Consider the following 22,553-nt stretch of genomic DNA (forward strand, 5'->3'; position numbering starts at 1 on the left):
TGTGGCTTTGCTAAAACCCGGGAAATGCCCATATGATCGCTCACCTTATTAGCCAATAGCCTTGGCAAGCTGTGTCGGTAAAGTGATGGAGCGGATGGTACTGAGCAGATTGGTATGGCTACTCGAGAAAAGTGGTGGACTTCCTGATTTTATCAATGGATTCAGAAGAGGCTGATCGTCCATTGACGGTGTCATCGACCTAGTATCTTCTGTTCAACAGGAAAAGAGAGGCCGTCGTCTGGTGTGTGCAATATTTCAGGATATTAAAGATGCCTACGACAACGTCTTCCACCATTCGATTCTTCGGGCGCTTGAGGATATTGGAGTTGGTGGCCGGATGTATGCATGGCTGCGCAGTTACCTCAGTGGCCGCACCATTTTCATGTCCACTTCGGATGGCGATACCGATAGACATGACTTTCGCAGGGGTATTCTACAGGGTGGCGTCCTTAGCCCAATATTGTTCAATGTCCCACTGGTGGGCCTTGCAGACGAGCTACCTGAAACAACGGATATCAGCACGCACGCAGATTATATCTGTATCTGGTCATGTGGGGTCACAAGTCCACAAGTGCGTGGAAGGCTTCAACGTGCGGCTACCATCACGGTGAAGTACTTGCGCCGTAGAGGTCTGCAACTCTCAGCAACTGAGTGTGCAGTGCTGGCATTCACGCGCAAATCAATGTCACAATATCGAATCGTTGTCGACAGAACGGCGCTCCCTTTAGTCACCCACCATAGATTTCTTGGCGTGATAATAGACCGCATTCTTTCTTGGACCAAACATGTTACTGCGCCTAGGGCTAAACTGACCAACTTCATACACGTTCTTCGTGTATTATCTGGACTGACATGAGACCCCTCTGAGTGAAGTTTGCTCTAAGTGTACCAGGCACTTTTTGTGGGCTACATACGCTATAACATGCCTGTGCTATCTAACATGGGATCATCTTGTGTACGCACGCTGGAGAGCCTTCAGGCGCAAACACTGCGGATATGCATTGGCTTGCCACGCTGCACGTCAACTAAGGGCACGATAGCGGAAGCATGGGCTTGTCCAATCGACATATACATGTCTTGTGAAACAGTGCGAATCTATCTTCGCCTGCTGACCAGACACTCACACCATCCTCTGTCAACATTTCTAAGAACCAACCTTGACAGTGGTTTTTCTAAAGCAATTGCATGTCACGCAAGCATTATACTTGCAAGGTTCCAGGCCACCAACATCCCCGAGACACCTCCATGGACATTTCCAAGACCACTAGTGAGGCTTCAGATACCCGTAATTATGAAGAAATACCACGTTTCCTCCATTGGCTTGAAACAGCTCACCCTGTCCCACATATTTGTATTGTATAGCGGGGCTGTACAAGTATATACCGATGGTTCGGGCACGTCATCTGCCATAACAGCCGCATTTGTCATCCCACAACTTGGAATTACTCGGCGATTTCAATTAGACCACAAATCGACATCTACGGCTGCAGAACTCGCGGGAATACGGGAGGCTGTCTATCTTATGAGAACGCAGACACCTCATAAATGGACGGTGTACTGCGATGTCAAATCAGCACTACAGGCGCTAAAATGCTTTGTTTTAAAAATGACCATACTATCTGCTTGTGCTGGAAATCGCCGAACTTCATCACAGTGCCGAGTTAAGTGGCCACGTGATCAAGTTTCAATGGGTGCCTAGTCATTGTAGTGTGACTGGCAATGAAATCGCTGACAGTGAGGCAAGATCGGCCTTCTCTTCCTCTGATGAAGTATGGATTGCCTACTCACGACCTGACACCAACTCTATTATAAAGGACCTTACAAAGGCATACAGAGCCCACGATGACAACATCCACAGACGCCTACATATGATCGACCCAACGGTAAATACTGTTTGCCACCGAAGGTTACACGATCAAAACGTCATTTCTACACAGGATTTGGCTGGGCGTTGCTTTTACCCGTCGCTACGCGCACCTCATCGGCCAATCGAACAGCCCTGATTGTGAACACTGCCACATGCCTGAAACACTAGAACACATACTGTGCGATTTCCCAGCATATATGCTGGAGCGAAGGACGTTACAAAGTTTCCTATAGCCAGCGTTGGCAGGCAACCACTGTCGGATGAAGCTATCCTCGGCCCATGGCCTAACACTGCAACTTCAATACGTGCAACTAAAGTGTTGTTGAAGTTTCTGCAGGACACCAAGCTCGACGAGCGGCTCTAGCAACGCAACTGTCTCATATACGTAAGCACTCACCACTTCTCTTGTTATCATCATCCATCCTAGTACTTTCACTCCCCTTCCCTCTTCCCCAGTGCAGAGTAGCAGACTAGAGCGCACTAGCTCAGGTAAACCTCTCCGTCTTTCCTGTCAATAAAATCTATTCTCGGTTAACTGCGGACATGTTCCAATGCTATCTGTTTCAAATATTCATTTTTTCCTCTCGCAATATGAGAATAGAATTCATTGAATCTCACTGCTGCTAACGAATCATATTTGAGCAAGTTTATCACAATTATTGAAAATGATTGTAGAAAATTATCGGAGTAGACAATTAACACTGGCACATACCCAGTGACGCAGGTTGGGGAGGGGTTCAAAAAGAATGGCATGTACCCTGTCCATTCATTGCGCTGCGCGATAAGGCGCTGGCATGGAAAGTGTCTATTGAAAAGTGGCGCATACCAAGTGCATTTGTGCCGCAGCCTGATAATACATCGGGTTGCTGTCCTTGAAGCCCCTTTGTAGCGTTGGTTCGATTCCGTTCAGCATCGGATAAATATAAGGGACCTTACTCATCACAGTAGAGCGGGACATTCCCAGTGGCACTAACCTAATGTTCCAAGCTGCTGTCAGACGTTCATTGGAACATACCCAGTGACCCTAATTCGCGACAAAGTGGTTCATTGAACACCAGCACAAACCGAATGACGCATACCCAGTGGTCCAAGCCGGTGTCAAAGGGTTCCTTCGAACAGTCGTGCCTACCTAGTCGCGCATATTACAGTGACCCATGTCATCGCGAAAGTGGATCATTGAAGAGTGGCACGTATGTACACTCTGTGGCATGCTCAGCCACTCAAGTTGGTCCGACGATTGGGCTCAAACCCCGTTATCAGCACAGCATCCCAATGCACTAACCATTCGACCACAATCCACCCAGTGACTCAGGTAGCTGACAAAGCGGTTACGGATTTAAACATACATGCATAGCTATATAGATAGCCCCAAAAAGTACGTGAAGTACCTTAGGAATGCATTAAACATCTATAACGCAACGCCTTGTTTGAAATCATCAGCATGCAATGCCACAAGTTCATTTGAAAGCCAAAAAAAGACGAAGCTTAGGCAGGTCCATGTACCCAATGCTGGCTGAATGGTCATGCTTGCAGTTACCGTAGACATTAGCGCCCTCTAGTAATTTTTAACAAACTCTACGGATAGTAGTGCGGTCAGTTGCTTCTTCTTATGTCTTTTTTGTTATCATACAAGAGTACAAATGGCTGATTTTGTGGACATAGATTGTGAATAATATGGTTACTGAAGACACACGGTAGTTTTTGTGCCCTGACGCATAACAGAAGATCATTAAATGTTATGCCTTGCTCTGTTTTAGTGCCCTGCAGCTTTGCTTGTACAAAAACCACCGTACATCCCAATGTACTAACCATTGGACAGTGAGCCACCCAGTGACTCAGGTAGGTGAAAAAACGGGTAGATGGAAACATACATGCATAGCTATATAGATAGCCCCAAAAAGTACGTGAAGTACCGTAAGAATGCATTAAACAACTATAACGCAATTCCTTGTTCGAAATTATATGTATGCAATGTCAGAAGTCCATTTGAAAGACAAAAAAAGACGGATTATCTGACCACGTCGTGCTCAGATAATTTATGTTTTACATCAGCAATGCAAGAAGATACAGTGGCGGGGTACTCAAGCGCTACAGCCTCGTCTTATGAGCGTTACGCCTAGGCTTTCTATGGCCGGTGGTTGTGCTTGAAATGACCGGCGCAGCCGTAATCTGAAAAGATTTCTGGAGAAGGCACGCAACTTTACCCGTTTGGGGCATGCAGAAACATTGCGACACTGTCATGTCAGGCTGTGATAAAGTAGTATTCTTTACAGATACCTTGATGCCAGCTTTTAATTGCAGTTAATCGATGCGCAGAAATATAATAAAGACTGCCAATTCTACACATGGCCGCAAACCATAGTGTCCAGCATAAATCAGTGAGCTTAACGGGTGTACCTGCGGTGGTTGCTTAGTAGCTATGGTGTTGGGCTGCTAAGCACGAGGTCCCGGGGTCGAATCCCAGCCACGGCGGCTGCATTTCTATCGGGCCGAAAACATCCGTGTACTTAGATTTACGTGCACGTTATAAAAAAAGAAACCAGGTGGTCCAAATTATTCCGGAGTCCTCTACTACGGCATGCCTCACAATCAAAAAATGGTTTTGGCACGTAAAATCCCATAATTGATTAGCTTTAGGGATGCACACATCATCACGTAAAACATTCAGAACGCTAATGCGACAAAAATGTGGCACCGACCTTCAAAATAATCGCCTCGACTGCTCCTTATGTAAAAGCAGCAAGATAAAACAATTGAGGTAGTAGCTGAATTCTGCAAGTGTTAAAAACAAAGGTTACTCAACGTCCCTCCACTGCCTTTCACCGAACAAAGCGAGCAAGTGAAATTTATTTAAGTGTGCTCCAAATCAAACTTTCTTTCAAACTTTCAAACTTTATTTCGCATTTTCCTTTGCACAGAAAAAGAAAATGCAAGGGCAGGAACAAAAAGCTGCACAATCGCAGCTTGACGAGGTTCCTGTCCCCCCTGTCTTTGACAAACAGTTGCAGAATATTCACAAAGAAAATCAGTTACATATGTGCAAAAACAATTTCATATTATACAGATATGATATTCACAGCAGAACATTTATGACATCTGTATACATATATTCGCATGCGCATCTACACCAACCCAGCATCTATACATATTGGCGTCTGTACATGTAGGCATACATCTGTATACAGAAAAAAGTGGAGGAAAAAAAAAGATCATGCACAAATGACAAGGAACACCTGAACAGAAACGCTTTGAAATACCAAAAATTCAACTCAATGTAACGGCAATGTTCAGTGGAACAAAAAAAATAAAAAAAAAATAAATACGTCGTAAGTACGTCAACTTCATCTATACTGCAGTCAGCGGAATGAACTGGCGGTCGTTCCAACGCGACTATTAGGAGCACGATATACGATTGAGTCATGCGCAAAAGCAACAGTAGCACATTTGTGCGTGTCGCAATTCTGAGCAGTTGAGACACCCCTGTCTTCGCGTGTGAGCATTTCGAAGCTCCTTGCGTTAGACCTAAGGACATTTAACGCGAGAACGTCTGACGACAGATGTGTCTGATTACCATGCCGCTCGATTACACTTCGTTCACTTTCCGTTCTAGCTTTTTGTCGCGGCTCAGCCGAATGAAGTTACCTGCCCCCATTTCGTTGAATATAGTCGTCGATCGCAGTGTTTCGACAGTGCCTTGACAAAAAGACCAATCATTGGAGCATGTCGAAACATTAGCACCGTTTATTTATATTTTGTTAGCTCTTGAAGGCTTTTTTTTAAATAATAACCTACCTACGTAAAATTACATTAGTTGAATAGTGCACCTTTTTCGTGACGATTATACAGTAATGGCATATTCTTTTATGATAGAAAGTGCAAAACTATTGTTATTTTGATTATGCACTCTTAGCAGGTTGGGGGCTCAATAAGTGGTGAATAGGCGTGAGCTTATGCAAAAAGTTACGTTCTGTGCTCCCTTGGTGTGTATTTTCTCGCGACGACGTAACGCTGGCGCGCTAAGCTGCCTGTATTTGAGTGTCTGAGAGTGTTTTCTGTCCTTTATTGCTCTATGCACCTACAAACTTTGCTAGACTGCGCCCTTGCTGGGACGATGTGGTAAAAATATGTGCCTACAACGTCAATGCTACTATGCCTAGAAGTCTGAAAGCATAGCTGTTTTAGCTTTAATGTTAAAGTGCAAGTGTCACTTTTTTCTTATTCTGTGTTTTGTACTTCTGCGTGGTATGCAGATTAATTCTTTCAAATACAAAATACATTTGGATGTTGTATTGACACTTAATCACATTTATTACGCCATTTTACCTCGCTTATAATCCCAATACGTTCCGTCGTCTGCGTATCTGAGGCATTCAGCTTTGGCAGCCCTTACCAACATTTGAACCAGGGATATGTTTGCCCCTATACTTTTCATGCGTTATCATACACGTTTTACACCGTACGACCATTATATGTTAGCAAACTGGTCGATATTGTTGATTCGCTTGCTCTGTCGTCACGTATTATTTCATGTACGGAACTCGAAAGAAAAACAGAAGGTATTAGAATATTGCAACACAAGAAGGTGAAAGCCTGCTGCACTTTTGGTAATACGTGAAGTTATACAATCTGGGTTCCCAGTTGAAAATGACAACAGAGGTTGTGTTCAGTACTACAGAAATTTCTGTTGTACAACAGGATTTTTCTGTAGTAACTACAGATTCCTGATGGAGCGACAGACTTTTCTGATGTACAACAGACATTTCTTGTTGTGACTACAGAAGTACAGTCTGTCGTATGTCTGTTGTTACAACAGAAAGCTGAAGCTCTACAACAGATTTTTGTAGTACTACAGAAAAATTTGTCATCACTACAGGCACCCTGTTGTCCCAACAGAAATGTTCCTGAAGTAACCCGAAAAACTTCTGTAGTGCTACAGAGAGCTGTTGAAATACTACTGAAACCTATTGTGGCAACAGGCCCCCAGTTGTCCTAACAGAAGTGTTCCTGAAGTAATGGACAAACTTCTGTTGTACAACAGAGAACTGTTCCACAACGGAAACCTATTGTCGCAACATGTACCCAATGATGACAACAGAAGTGCACTGCAATTGTGCGATGCGACAAGCTTCTGTAGTGCCCAGTTGAAAATGACAAGAGGAATTCCTGTCGCAACTACAGAAATTCTGTTGTACGACAGAAGTTCTTGACATTTTTTAATTGAGTGACATTTCTGGCGTTACGACAGAAATTCTGATGTCGCAACAGAAGCATTCTGTCGCGAAGGCCAATAGTTATGAAGTCGCAACAGAAACGTTCTGTCGCGACAACAAGAGTTCTGAAGTCAGAACAACAGCTTTATATCCTGACAGCGACTCCAACGTCGCGACGGCCAAGAGTCCCGAAGTCGCAACAGAAGCGCTTTCCGTCGCGGCCCTTTAAAATTGTATGTTAGTTTCGCATCGGTGGTGTACACTGTACTTTTCTCTTGCGCGGTATTCAATCGCGCTTCTCTGAAGCCGGCAATGCTGATGGCACCAACACCGGTATTAAAGTCGACGTGGCGAATAGTTATAATTGTGCCGTGACGACGCGGCACCAGCAACGCCTTACCGGCCTCCTCAAGATCGGCCGCTGATCAAAATCATACCATCTGCGGGAATGGCTGCGTATCCGTTTTATCTTTTTTGGTAAGATGTGGCACACAGGCCTGTGGACTTACATGTGCTGTTACACTGACACATTAGTTAATTTCCCAGGAATATTTCACAAGCTTATGCGAAACGGAAAAGGAGATTTGGGTTGTTCCACAAAGTTGCGTGAAAAGCTGTCTCGCTCGGGTCTCAATAATCTGGTACAGTGCTGCCGTGAGAAGCCAGTATGCTGTCAGAAAGAACTCTCATCCACGAATGTTTATGTAGCTATTTTGCATTGAACACACGAATTATATGCGCGCTCAAAAGTGTAAAGAACGAGAGACAACTGTCGAAACTAGCAGTAATAACCCTAAAAGTCAACGTTGTCTATTTCTGAATTTCTTATTTAATATGGATATCGTACGTCAAAATCGATGTTCTAGCACTCCACGATGTACCTGTCGATGGTACGAACACTCTTGCTCTTCTAGAGATGCGGCGCTTGACGCGGTGGATAGCGGATCTTGACTCTTAAAAAGCAAGTGTAAACATCAGCGCATCAGCACGTCGTACTATTGACATGGCCAAAATGTACACTGGGAAAGCATGTCAGGAGTGGTGCACAACGATATCGGCCTATATCCGTTTACCCTCTTTATTATTTCATCATCAGTGCTCTTTGGTATCAAGGTTGTGTGGCACTGATAGAAAGATGGAGGAAGCTCACCACATTGATAGGCTTCCTCGAAAAGCTGCTCAAGAAACGGACAAAGGAATTCCTGAAATTTTATATAAAATTCCGCACTAAGGCCATCAGGGCCAGGCGTCTTGTTTTTCTGAAGCGTTTCGATGGCAAAATTAATTTCTTCTCGAGTGATTGGCCCATCAACGCTGAGGCGATCGTCTTCTTCTAAGTGTGGCATAAGCGAAATAAACTGATCAGCGTTTTCTTCGTATCCATTCTGAGGCTTAATTGCAGTGAAAAGTTCTTTGTAATGAGCTTCAAATAGGTTTATTATTTGGGACGTTTCTGTGTGTGTACGTGGATTACAAGATATTTGCAAAAGTACTGACAAATAGATTGCAAACAGTCATTACTAAATTAGTAGGTGATCATCAAACATGCGGAATTCGAGGTCGCTCTATACAGACAAATGTTCATATCGCACGTTCAGTCCTTGAGTGCATAGAGGGTAGTACGGATCAAGTAGCTCTTCTCCAGATTGACCTCGCCAAAGCTTTTGATAAGGTTCAACACAAATTTTTGTTCCAACTACTGCGACATCTTCAGTTAGGGGATGTATTATATAATGGTATAACACTTTGTTATAAACATTGCACTACAAAGTTAATTGTGAACCGTACCCTCTCAGATATAATACAGGTACAGTCATCCGTTCGTCAAGGTTGTCCTCTCTCGCCTTTACTCTTCGCCATATACTTAGAGCCGCTTTGCTTAAGCGTGCTTTGCGACTCGAGCATTAAAGGATACAGGTATGCCGATGAGGAAATTAAAGTGCTAGCTTACGCAGATGACATTGCCTTCTTTTGCGTCGATAAGCCAAGCATTGCCAAGGCAATAGACGCTACCCTGCGTTTCTGTGAGACTGCAGGAGCTACTGTAAATTTTGAAAAAAGTAGAGGCTTTTGGCTAGGCATGTGGGCACTCACTCCCTCTATATTCGCGAATATTCATTGGAATCAGTCTCCGTTGCGATATCTTGGAGTACCTCTCGATAACTTCCGTAATAGTGGACCTCATTGGACGTCCACGATAACCACTATTCGTCGAAAGGTGACAACCTGGCAGGGACGTGATCTCTCCATTTTTGCGAGAGCTAAGGCATGCAATACATTTCTCGCTTCGAAGCTTCTTTATGTGCTGCAGGTCTTACACTGCTCACGTGTCCATGTCCAGGCATTTCATAGAATATTTGCATGTTTTATTTGGCATTCATCATGGGAAGCCATGAGAAGGGACAACCTTTTTCTCCCTCTTGAAAAGGGAGGCCTGGGTCTTGTGCATTTGTTTGTGCGACAATTGGTCATGCGCTTATTTTACCTTAAAAATGTCGGTCATCCATTCCTGCTCGCAGTTAATCGAGCACGTCTTGCGTCACACCTCCCTTTTCTTTATGTCACGACAAACTTTGCTCAAGAACTACCGTTATGGGGCTTCCTAAAGGAACTTGTCGACACCATTTCCTTCTTAAAAGCCAGATTCACCCTTGAATATTTGTTTACCGTTAATCGCACGTCGCTAAATGTAGCACTTATAGATATCCTTTTCCCTGAACCTCTGTACCGAAAGCCGTATCTGTCTCTATTTGGCCAAGATGTTCTTTGCCGTGTCCGTAGAATGTGCATTGCGCCTGCAGCGAAAACGTTTTTCTTTAAGCTGCACACCTCCACACTGCCAGTTAAAACGTGGCTTCAGGAAAAAGGACTGTTCGTACCCTGGAATACAAATTGTAGACTTTGCAATCAACCCGAGACAATAGAGCATTGCTTTATACTTTGTCGTGACGCATTTCATTTTTGGGACATTCTACAAAGAACTCTCAAAAAAGACTTTCCTCTCACATGCTATGGTATCCGGTTCCTTCCTTTCAAAAAGACAGCCAGTAATACACCATATGATTTGTTTATGTTATTAGGACTTCATTCATTATGGAGAAGTCGAATGATCGACAGACATGCCGAGCCACCTCGCTCGACAAGGTCTATCTTCCGTGAAGAGACTGCTCAAGTCCGTAGTGTGGTTGCTACATATGATCCAGTACCTGAATGGATTTCGCGTTTGGACGCTTGTGTTTGTTTGCCAGAATTTTGAACTGTCATTGGACTGCATACTGTGTGTGAACTTGTTTTGTGTGCGTGTATGTTCATATGTAATGTAACGGCATTGATTTGACACTACCATTATTTCCATGCAATAAAGAAAAAAAAAAAATGTCAGGAGTGGTGCAGTGGTAAGATACCGGGCTCGGAATCGTGAGGTCGCAAGTTCGAATCCTAGCGGGGACGTTATTTTTTTTCATTTTTTTTTACTTTTATATTTTTCTTTTATTGTACTAACAAATTTACATAGCCTTAAGGAGGTCTCTGTCAATATTTAATTAAATATTGATCAAGAACTACAGAAGTTTCTACTACAGGACATCACACTACAAACAACAGAACTACAGACAACAGAACTACAGGCAACAGAACTACAGGCAACAGAACTACAGAAACAACGTCCCAAAATACGACAGACTGAAAATTTCCTGTTGTGTTTTTCAACTGGGTTAGACTTCTTTGTAACAGATATTGGTAATGCATTAAGTTACGCGATCGGGGGTAGACTTCTTGGGAGACAAAAAGAGCCGCAAATGGAAGTGCACGTGCGGCACTAAGGCAACCTCCTCACTAAGGCGCAGGGGCACGCGCTTCCTACGCAGTGGCGCACTTGCGTGGCCGTCCTCGCGAGCCGCAAGAGCGTACACTCTCTGGCATCGCTCGCCGCCGACAACCGCCGCCGCCACTCCGCCTGTGACGTCAGTGCGCAAAGCGCGCACGTCCGCTTTTCTGCGCCGCACCTGGCGCGACAGCAATTAATAAACTTAAAATTCGGCAGACACTCAAGACTGCTTACGTGTGGGAATGCGAAAGCATTATACCGTCTGTAGACCTCGGAACGTCATCAACGCACTCATTTTATACACTCATGACGTGGCGCCACCTCCTCGGCACCGTCACGTGCGCCGCTCAATGACGCACGCACTAGACAGCGAGATGACTGCGAGGTGATGTGTGCAATCAGGCACGCACTTGGCACACCTTTAGTAAGCCTGAAGCGCGGAGCAGCCGCGGCTTACTCGTGCGTGCTCGTCTCGCACCCCGGCAGCCCGCGTTCGATTCCCAAGCAGACCAAAATGTACAAAATTTTATTGTCAAAGCCAGTAATTTACTTCGTTTACAGGAACCTCCATGATAAATGTGATGTCAGCCAGAGAATTCTTGGCGGGCTTTTACTCTTTGCGTCGTCGGCCATTTTTCATCACGGCGCAGTTTCGCCAAGGTCACTGCCAACATAGATATCTAAGGCTTTCGCCTTAAAAAGTAAACGTACACTTCTATTGTTCTATGTTTTGGTAAAGTATGTAAATGACGAGAACGGCGATGGGGGGCATGGACGAAGACGGGGAAGTAGCTTTTTTTTACTGTTGTTTAGGAGTTCAGTTAAGATTCCTTGGTTTGCTTTTTCTTTTTTGGTCAAGCGAACATGTATGTAGTTATTATAAATTTTTAATTAGATTGATTTGAATGTACAGTGTATGTCTATTGCTGTATGCGCTGCATGTGCATATTGCTGTGTGCGCACTGTATTGCTGCACCTTTCCCCCGCCGCCGCTTGGTATGACGTCACACCGCGTTCCTCGTCGTTGCGCTCGCCTCCGCTCGCTTCGCCAGCTGCGTCTCATGCCTGATAACATGTCGGAGGATTGAAAAGCAGAGCTCGCGTGCGCCGCAACCACAGTTGAGGCGGCAGTATGGACGGCGACAATTCTGATAAGCAGGAGGAGGCCTGGAATCGACATCAGAACGAGATGAAGAGGAAACCAATCGCACAGGAAACAGACGAACCGCGCGCCGAACGACTGGCTAAGCTCCGCAACATAGCTAGGCAACCAGACTAACCTGGGCTTACAATCAAGATTAACCAAGGCTAACCATGCAATGCCTTAGCTTTCGCTACGTATATCCTGGCATAGCCGACCTAAGCAACTGCCAATTTTTTTATATTTGAAGAGAATGAGGCCACGTGATATGCGACTGCACAGTTATTGTAAAGTGATCAGGTTATTTGATGGCTTGGGAAATAACAATATTAATAATAATAATACTCGTTTTCTTCCCGTATAAAAGCATTACACGAAGTATGTTATTTGTTCGGCGAGTACCCTGTGAGAACTTTAGGTAGCACCGGGATTGAAATTGCATGTGGATGGGAGTGATGTCATTCGTGATATACAATTAAAACTTAAACTTTGTAAGAAAGTTCTAGTTTTTGTAAAAGAAGTGTTCGAGAGTTTTGTGCCTCTTCTACACGCAATCTTTCTCAATCTCCCGACACATCTGAATGCGGCAGCTAGTTCACTTTCGGTAGAAATAGGCGATTTGCGAGGTGTGGATACGTCAACTATGTTAAATTTTTTTAAATATTTGTGGAGTTTGTAGACAATTACTGAATACTCGCTCTCTGCCTATTTTCAGGCGTTATAGAAGCACACAGAAGGATTTCGCCGTGACCTTGGAAGGCAAACTGAAAGGCACGACTACTTTATACTTTGTACATTTAAGCGGCATGCTAGAAGGGGGTATACGTCCGAACTTGAATGAGTGTGAGCTAATCATGGTGTTGCAGTAAATCACTGCGCAACTGGAAAGCGCTATATGTACAAGCGTATGTATATATATACACGCATGCTTTCCCGGAGTCCTGGGAGAGCGAAATGCGACAGGCACATTCAATTTTGCAGTAACTGGAAGTCACCTTACTGGTCATTTCCAGGCAATATAGGAAAGAGTTTGGTTTGGTTACGGGTTTCCGATAACTACCAATGCAAGTGCTTGACAGAAACGGCTTAGCTGGAAATTGAGCTGTGATTCCGCAACGTCGCAAATGTCTCATGTGTCTTTTTAATGCTTCCAGGCTTGTTGTTTATGCGAGTCTCGTCCGCAATTTTGAGGTCTTTATTCTCTTCAATACTGCGCTGTGCTATTCATTATTATGCAGCGTCGTGTCTTTTATTATATATTCATTTTATTTGAAAAACAGCAGCTGGCAAAGCTCTCTTCAAAATCATGTATAAAACTTGTACAAACGCTTTCAGCCGGTGGCCGAATGTCTCTAGCGATATTGCGACATCTATGGCGAGTTAACCTTCTTCATCTCCTGCCGAGTTTTAATATTTGGCTCGTATACGTAAATTCATCACTTCAAATCCGGCTGCAGACCAGCGCCTTTTGTTTTATAATAAAGTATTTTAGATGACGCTCGGCAGACGGAAGGCTACGCAGACGCATCTTCCATCCGCACATTCAGACACATTTTTCATCCGTGAAATATCATTTAAGCGGAAAGAGAAGGACTCACCTCCTCCAGACGTAGTGGCACTGACGCTGGAGCTGGGCTCGCTTCGTCCCACGTCGTTGAAGGCCACTGCGTAGAAATGGTAGCGTGTGCCACAGTTGAGGTCTTGAAACGTGTGCGACGTGGCCGCTCCGTCCACTCCCTGTTCGCTCCAGTCGCCCGTCTCGGACTTCCAGTAGAGCACGAACCCTGCACGGTTCACCGGAAGGAAGCCGGAATGTCATGAAATGGAAGCGAACGACGTCTCGCGATCGAAGTGCAGTTCCCGATACGCTGTTCGTATATGTCTATACATCGAGCGCCTTGATCACTTTCATTTTTCCTTAAGGTGCCTTTAACTGTTTACCATTTATGGATGAGTGTTGCCTATGAGCAACACACCAGAACAGTTTAACGCCGTTAATGGCCCATTGTCGCAGAAAATCTGTCGTCGGTGTCGGTGGCGATGTCCGTACAAGAAAAATCATCCCGAACCACCCATCCCGTCCACGCAGGCACTCTGCGTGGCGCGTAGGCGTTACTGCATTAATTGAATTTCTCACAGTAAAATGCGTCACAAAATTCGTAAAGTACGGCTTACGCACGACCTACCGACATGACAGTGTCGGATTATAATTTGAATATAGTAGGAAATATAGTTTTGTTACGCGGTAACTATAGCACAAACCCCTTATCGAGCTGCCGTTTGAGGTCTGTTTTAGTGGAAGCGGCGCGTCTCACTTTGTTCCATGGAACGGCATAGATATGCCACTGCAATGGCGTTACAAGACAAAAGAAGAACCAGAAAGCTCGCCTTTGAGCATAGCGTTCACCGTCAGCGTTCCCAGGAAAACGTTACGATTACAAAAGCTGCAGTTGCTGCGTGAAAAGCGGTCAGATAATATATATATATATATATATATATATATATATATATCACACACGCACACGCACACACACAACTCACGCACGCACATATATATCATGCAACAACGATGGTCTGCTCGGATCACCATCAGTTTCACTTCGCTCCTTGAAGAGGCAGGATGTGTGTCGAATGAGCTCCTAAAAACACTATGTAATGTGGTGAACTCGGCTTATATAATGGACACGGGACCTCAAAGAGGTTCGACGTAATTCTAACGCATTTCTTTCGCATTTTCCGCTAACTGACCGGTGAATATTTTTTTGCTGAGTTTCGGTATTGAGTATCGAGTTTCTTGCTAGTTGTCTTCTGCCAATGCTCCATGACTGGCAGCAAGCGTCATTTGTCGCAATAGCGCCGGAACACAGTTCGAGGAAGAACTCGGGCATACGACTTGCTTTCTTTGGAAAGCATGGTTGCAATCAAAAGAAAAACACTTGCGAAACTGCCTGTTTCATTGCCACTGCCACTGTTTGCACACAGGAACAAGCGCGGTCAGAGGAGACATGCCGATTGAATCTCCCCGCCTGCAGTGGTATCAGACAGGTAATATCAAGCAAATGCAATGTACACCTATGTTTCCCATCCGACACGAACTGTCTGCACAAGACAGTTCGTCAGAGCTGTCAGAGAATGTAAGAAATCAAGAACATGAACAACTATGCCACCGTATTTGCAGATTTGTTTATTGTCCAATCTTTACAAACGCCACAAACCTGCATTTGGTCTCCTTTTCCTATTTTTCATTTCCTAAAAGCGCCAGCTGTGAGGCCAAACACGAAAGGCGCGCTAGCTGTCGCCCGCTTTGTCGCCCGCTTTGCCGAGATAAGCAAACCGCAAAGTGGTTTCTGGACGCGCGTGAGACCACAGCCACGAGCGAAACGTAGCGGTACGGACATGTCAAGTGAGCGCACTCCACCCGACGGTCAGGCACAAGCGAAAGACAAGACGAGCAGTCAAATCGAGCTGCGCTCCAGCTATCGTAAACCGCCGCAAACGTGCCGAGATTACAGAGCACACCACTTCGCGGCGCTGGTGCCAGTCCAAGCCGGTCTAGGCAACGCTGCGGAGCGTTCGTGTTAAGCATGCTGACGGCTGTACGTGCTCAGAAGCCACCTCTCTCAACGTCCGCCTATCTACAATTTACCAAGATTAAAACTGTGCGATGTTTTGTCATTGTTATTATTATTATTATTATTATTATTATTATTATTATTATTATTATTATTATTATTATTATTATTATTATTATTATTATTATTATTATTATATATGAAAACATACACACAGAGTGAGGGAAATACGGAGCGAGCAGGCTAGCTACTGCGTCCTAAATGGACAAAAAGCCTACCTACTCTTTAGGAACTACAGGATATAAAAGGAATTTGAAGTTAAAGAGAAGGTAAGTTAAGAAGAAAGAAACAGCAAGATGACAGGCCGGCAACAAAGACGAAAGTAATGCAAGGCATACAGTGAGCAAGTGCGAAAAGAACGTACACGCAGGAACAGAACGTACACGCAGGAACAGAAAACAACAACAACAACAAAAACATGCAGAGTGCAATATTTACAGAAGCATGTAAAATTTAGTAAAAAAAATATTTCGTCCCTTGCTAAGACTCTCACAAACGGTAAGTCAAACCAGTTTATTATAGAAATATAAGCAGAGTTCGCATCGAGAAGCACAGCCACTCGTATATAGGCAATGATCAAGGGTCGTACACTGCAGGCCAATAGGCTACAGTCCCTTAGTAATGACGTACGCTGCGAAGGGAAAGCAGGACATTCTAACAGATGCTCAAGTGTCCCGCAGGAACCGCAAGAAGCACACGACAGACTGTCAACACGTCCTTGCCGGTATAAACGGTGAGAAGCCAGGACACCGCGAACCCATAACTTGAGCAATATAGCTCACGAGTACACCATGCAAACCTTGACCACGAAGACGAGGCGGAACGGATCATTTAGTAACACGATAGTCTGGGTGCTGCTTGAGTAGGTACCTTCGAATCCACAGACATGCATCGTAACGCCTACACAAAATTTCCGGACAGTCACATTGGTTGAACACAAGAGAAAGCGAGCCCAACTGGGTGGTCAGGGTCACTTCTCTGTTGCCTGCTGAGCGCAGCGAAGGTGTCTGTAAGGAGGACAACCGTCAATGCCCTTACTTCTTCTTGTACGTACTTCAGAAGGTCATTAATAGCTGCCAGCTTCCCAGTTGTTGATGAGGTAGGATGTGGTATGCGAAACACCCGTGGGATGTCAGTTGAAAGCTACACGGCGCCTTGGCTATGGCTGTCTACAGATGCATCCGTAAATGCTGTAACGTAATCTCGTAATCTTTTCAATAAATGTGACTGAGCCAATTTGAATAGCGCCAGAACAGGCAGCGCAAACTTTTTGTTTATTTCTGAAATTCCAAGATAAACGGAGAATAGACATCTGCTGAAATATTCCAGAGCTCTAACTGAAGAAGCACCTTCACAACTGCCAGCAATGGTTTTAAACGATGCCGCCATTTTTCCCACGCGAGAGAATGGGCCCTGAATCAGCTTATTATGAGGTGCTTGGCCATTCGATGCGCGGTGCCGACTCTCGGTGTGACGTAGAGCTCTTTGGTCTGCTTCCAGCCTCAGGGGCAACTGTTGTGCTTCAGTAAGCAGTGCAACTGATTGTCCATCGCTAACGAAGCCAAGCATTACTCGGAGGGCAACCCGATGGTCACGTTCCAGTTGAGCCAGCAAACTAGGTGGCACATACAGGACGGCAACCCATGCAACACGCCAAAGAGTATAGATAATTGATACACCTGTAATGCTCTCGTTTTGTCGCAGCCCGCACCCATAGCAGTCAAGGCGGCCACATATTTGGGGAGAAACTCTGATTTGCACAGTACAGATTTAGCGCAGGGCGCCACGAGAGGCGATTATCAGGAATAATGACCAGGTTACAGTGCTGTCGTACCCATCGTATTGGCGTTTCGCCATGGTTAGGTCGGTTCATCGTTTGTCGAGCACGTTGTCCGGGATGGTATGCAATTGCAGCCGGTTTGGCAGGTGAAATCTGCAACGCAACTTCGTCCAATTGCTCTGCAGTCGCATTCAGAGCTCTCTGCAGGCTTTCTCGAAGGTGTGGGCCAATTTTCGAAGGGCCACTGGTCCACAGAGCGATGTCACTAGCATAGACAGCTATGCCTAATGGGATGTCGCATTTCTGAGGTGAACGTCTTGGAAGTCCAGCAAGAACACAGTTAAAATTAAGAGGCGATAAAACGCTGCCTTGCGGGACACCACGCGCAGCACATTGCTAGATTCACTTATTGCTTCTCTAACAAACACTTTCACACTGCACTGTGTTAGAGCATTGCGAACAAAGAAAAGCAGATGACCCGTAATTCCCACGGTTGCAAGTGCGAAAATAATCTCCTTAAGTGGAACAGAGTCTAAAGCTTACTATATGTCCAAAAATAGCATATATTCGGAGTGCTTGTTATCTCCAGCAAATTCAAGCGATTATACAAGGTCTGCAACGCAGTCCTGGGCGAACCAACGACGACGAAAGCCACTCATGACACCAGGAAAGAACTTGAATGCCATCAGCATTCGTACGCTCTCTTTCTGATGTCCGCGGGCCCTCCGGGAAAAACGATGTCTTGAAAGGTCCTGTGCGAAAGACAATTCTTTTGCAGGCTGCAGACCATCGCTTTTCTTGCTCTGTCGAACTGCGGGCATAGCCAAATGAGATGTTCTATATCGCTGATATCACCCCAGAAGGCACAGAGCGGGGAAACACATCGTCCATTCTCTGAATAATCAAGTCGGGGTGTACTCGGAGTCGGCTATGATGCGGTACAACATCGTTGCTCCTTCGCGAGTAGCGAGTAAGTCCATGGGTTGCACAGGCTTGGTGTGGAGTCTGGTGAATTGCCCTAAAGTGAAGGATTGCACCCTTAGGGTTCCGCAACATATTTGGCGCTCCTACTTTAGGGACACATGCCAGTTATAGGCGTGAAAGAGTGTCACCTTTTTCATTTCCTTCAATTCTTACGTGGGATGGGATCCATTGAAGTTTTGCATTAGATCTCTTGCTCATTAGAACTTTAATCAGTGCCAGAGATTGCCTTCTAAGATTCTATCGAGGTAGGCCACGGTGTAAGCGTTGTAACGCTGACTTGGAGTCCATCAACAGCATGACGTCGCGTGCAGAATACACGCATAGTTTTCGCAAGGCCTCGTTAATTGCGGCACTTTCTGCTTTTTAGTTAATTGCGGCACTTTCTGATCCGGTCGGCCATACCATGACACATCAAGGGAGGGCATGCAGAATACCGCTGCTGGTTGTGCACACACCTACTCGTCTGTGTACACTTGCAGATGGCTTTGAAACGCTGTACTCAAGTGATCTAGCACAAGAAACTTTGCTTCGGCAGTTTAAATGGTACGTTTCGTCGGTAGGTGGGATGCACTGAGGCTGCAGGTGACGTCCGAAAAAGGCCGTGGCGGGTCGAGGGGACTTCATTTTGGCCATTCAGATTCTAAAAATTTGAAGATGTTCAGTGCCGCATGGGAATAGGAGCGAGTTCTTGCTTTCAGCCGCGAGAGCAGCGCCATGCCTGTGGGGGACTCGCCCAGCCTTAATAGCTGCCTCAGCATAGCCTGAGATGCCAAAAGGTGAAATGGAATATACGCTGATTAATTACTAACCTTGTTTCAAGCCATCTGAGGAACTCCCATCGCCAAGCGAAGTCTCTTTCTGTGCACTGCCTCCAAGCGCTAAAATTGACTTGATGACGGCGAAAGCAGCGGTAGCTGATAGAGAATGCGGCATATCATCAGTGCAGCGCTCAGTTTAAGCGCGGACATAGGATTGTTTCCCCAAGGTACACCTGCCATGCGACGAAATGCGTTGACTCTTTGCACTGATGCAGCCACAACACTTTCAACAGCGCGTCGCCATAGTAGCTTGCGGTCGATGGTGACGCCCAGGAAACGAACACTAGTAGCACGACGAATTGGATGGCCTCTAATATTCAGCGTTAGGCGTGTTTACTTCCTTCTCACTCCCAGGAAAAGCATGAATACATATTTTTCCGCTGATAAAGATAGGTCAAGCGTCGATAAGGGGCGTTCGATGACAAAGATTGCGCCCTGGGCTATTCGGGCCAAACCTTTGTGTTGGTAAACCGAGATCCAAATGCAGATGCTATCGGAGTAGAGGGACATTTTACCTGCCGCCGAATCTATATTCGTCTAGAAGGCTTCCCGTGCCAACGTTAAAAAACAAGGGAGGTGGGACGCTTCATTGAGAAAATGTCAAGTTGAATTAGTACACACTGCGATCTCATTATTCTCATTTATTATTCTCTCAGGTTATCGAGTATAATCGAGTAGAGAGAAATGCAGACTTTAGATGGCAAATAAACACGCTTTAGCTTTCTCTTATATTTCGCATCCTCTGCAATGGAGCACATTTGCTGCGTGATGGAAAACAGAACCAAACAGAAACAACTGAAATAACAAGGCGTTATCAAATTTCAAGGAACTGCATTTTAATTAAGAAGCTTCTACGAAAATGTACCTTCGAAGTTTAAAAGCTTCTGAATAAACTGTTCGCGCAATATCTTTATCAGGAGGCGAAATATCTGCGGACTTTAAGGAGCTGGCGGCCTCTATCAACCGCTTTAGGAACGACTGCCTTAAATCAATAACTGACTACGACGTCATATTATTGACCCACCCGAATTTCTTTCAACTGCGCCCGTTTACGATAGATGGCGCGCCAGCACTGCGTATTCCTGGGTGAGATTCAGAAATAATCTAACTATTCATAACGTGAGTATACATGATAAAATATAAACGAACCATAGAATCAGTTACAAAATAATCGGCACATTTCTTCTAGAAAGTTAATTTCTCTAATTATGCCTTGATATCTGCAGAAATAAATGGTTTATTTTCACCTCGGAGAGTCGAACACAGAAGTGCCGCATTTACTGGAGAATGTCGATTTAATTTAATAAACATTGCGTTTATTTCAAACTATAAATTATGAAAAAAATTGGCATCTCCCAAAGATTATTAAGTATAATCGACCACCTGAAAGGCACAGCACGGTCCTTCTGTTACTCAGCTTCTCTTTCCACAGCCTCCGAGACTTATGGACGGGGCGCTGAGTTGCGTGGTCGGTGATACTGGAGGCTGTGCCGTTCTGAGCGCAGTTCACTAGTTGTCCTACAGATGGCTCCATTGTGAGATGCAGATGATGGAATAGCGCTCATGCTAATAAAACAGTTCTTCCGATAGAGTGGTTTTGAAGGACTGGTAGTGATCAGTTGTGACAGCCACCACGCTATATGCGAAGGCCGCACCCAACGACAAACCGCTCTTACGAATAAGTCTTGGCCACTATAAAAGCAAAGGAGGCACACAAGACTGCATGGTCGGGGAGCATTATGTTAGGGTCCAGTCTGATTCATTAGGACATAATTAAACTGTTCAACGTGCCCACCTTTCCAAGGCACTGCCACAACAGGCTAAAAAAATCCTCACATATATGAGAGGTTCGTACTTCGAGATAATTAGAAACATGGCAAGGTCTATATAAAGAAATTTGTAAAGCAGAACAACCAAAGCGCATAGCCCCGGAGGTGAGGTGTTCTACGCTGAATGCATCATATCTGAAAATTGTGCTAACCAAAAAATAAGTAGTGGGGAAGAAAAATATAACGCCCGTCGTTACGAGGTCCATCTAGAGCGAAGGCTTCATTATTGCACATTAGCAGGATGTAGAGGTTGACCAACCGAGTTGTTTGCAGGCAAGCTCTCTCCTACACTATGAATTTACTCACTACCCGTTATTCTCTCCTATCAGCTTTTGGAAGAAGCAAGACAGTTGTTTTTGCTATTTATTAAATAGTTCAGTATGGGAACTTTTGGTGACTGAGGAGGGTGCTATCTCATTATAGTAGCTAAAGAATACATTAAACGAAAGACCAATTCAAGTAGAAAAAAGTATAAACAAATCTCTTGGCCTACTTGACCTGCTCCTGCATTGTGCATGCCAAGAGCAACAGTTTCTATCTTTCTTAAGCTGCAGAGAAGGAACAGACGTAACATGGCACTGAGGCTCCCTCTCTCACTTTCCACCTATCTTCTCTCTCTCTCTCTCTCTCTCTCTCTCTCTATATATATATATATATATATATATATATATATATATATATATATATAGGAAGCAATTATTGAACACAATTCTTTGTGTTGAATACACTCACACATGCTACCTGAAGGCATGAAAGCTGCCGGATTCGAAACCATCGCTACGCGTTTTTCTTTATTTATTCATTGCCAATGAGGGTAATTGCAGGGGCGGGGGGGCCAAATCAACAACGGCAAAGGAATACAATTACAGATTTTATACAATATTATTTGGGGTACATATGTGATGAACAAGACTAAGAGAAACCGAGGGTCCCGATTTTGATTTGTCGAATCGTATGTACCATATATATATATATATCAAAAGAGAGAGAAGACGGACTGCGTTAGAAACTTTCTCGCGCGAACACTCAACACATGTGCCTTCGTCATGCTGGTGCCTTTTCTAACAGTTTTTGTGTTTATGTAACAGTTTATGTCCACTGCCTGTCTCTGCGGGCAACTTTACGCCGACTGGACTCGAGACCGTTCACCGAGCCGAAGATACTCGGACCATGGCCACGTCCGTCACTGGCTCGAAAAGCGATTCGTGCACTAGTGCAGTACTTGAAGTGCACGGGCTTAAGAGACCGTTTATAGTATCCTTGTGTATGGTGTCCCTCCCACACGTACTCAGTGCTTACTCTCTCACTTTCTTCCTCTTTCTATTCCCCTTTCCCCGACCCCCAGAGTAAGGTAGAAAATCGGATGCTGTTCTGGTGGACCTCCCTGCCTTTCCTATCCTTGTTTTCTCTCGCTATGTGTTGGGCCAGTCTTGAGCCACATGTTTGAAAGGTGCACCCAAACATTT

The 22,553-nt window shown here is 44.8% G+C and overlaps 1 protein-coding gene across 1 annotated transcript in view; it reads right to left on the reverse strand.

Annotated features, from left to right (window-relative positions):
• LOC126536806 (cell adhesion molecule Dscam1-like) overlaps positions 1-22,553 on the reverse strand; it is a 494,472-nt gene that overhangs the window by 43,621 nt on the left and 428,298 nt on the right. Inside the window, exon 20 of the mRNA XM_055074010.2 lies at positions 13,643-13,828. Coding sequence (XP_054929985.1) covers positions 13,643-13,828 — 186 coding nt within the window. The remainder of the gene's footprint in view (positions 1-13,642; positions 13,829-22,553) is intronic.

This window comes from Dermacentor andersoni, chromosome 4 (assembly GCF_023375885.2).
Source record: "Dermacentor andersoni chromosome 4, qqDerAnde1_hic_scaffold, whole genome shotgun sequence".
Classification (NCBI taxonomy): domain Eukaryota; kingdom Metazoa; phylum Arthropoda; class Arachnida; order Ixodida; family Ixodidae; genus Dermacentor; species Dermacentor andersoni.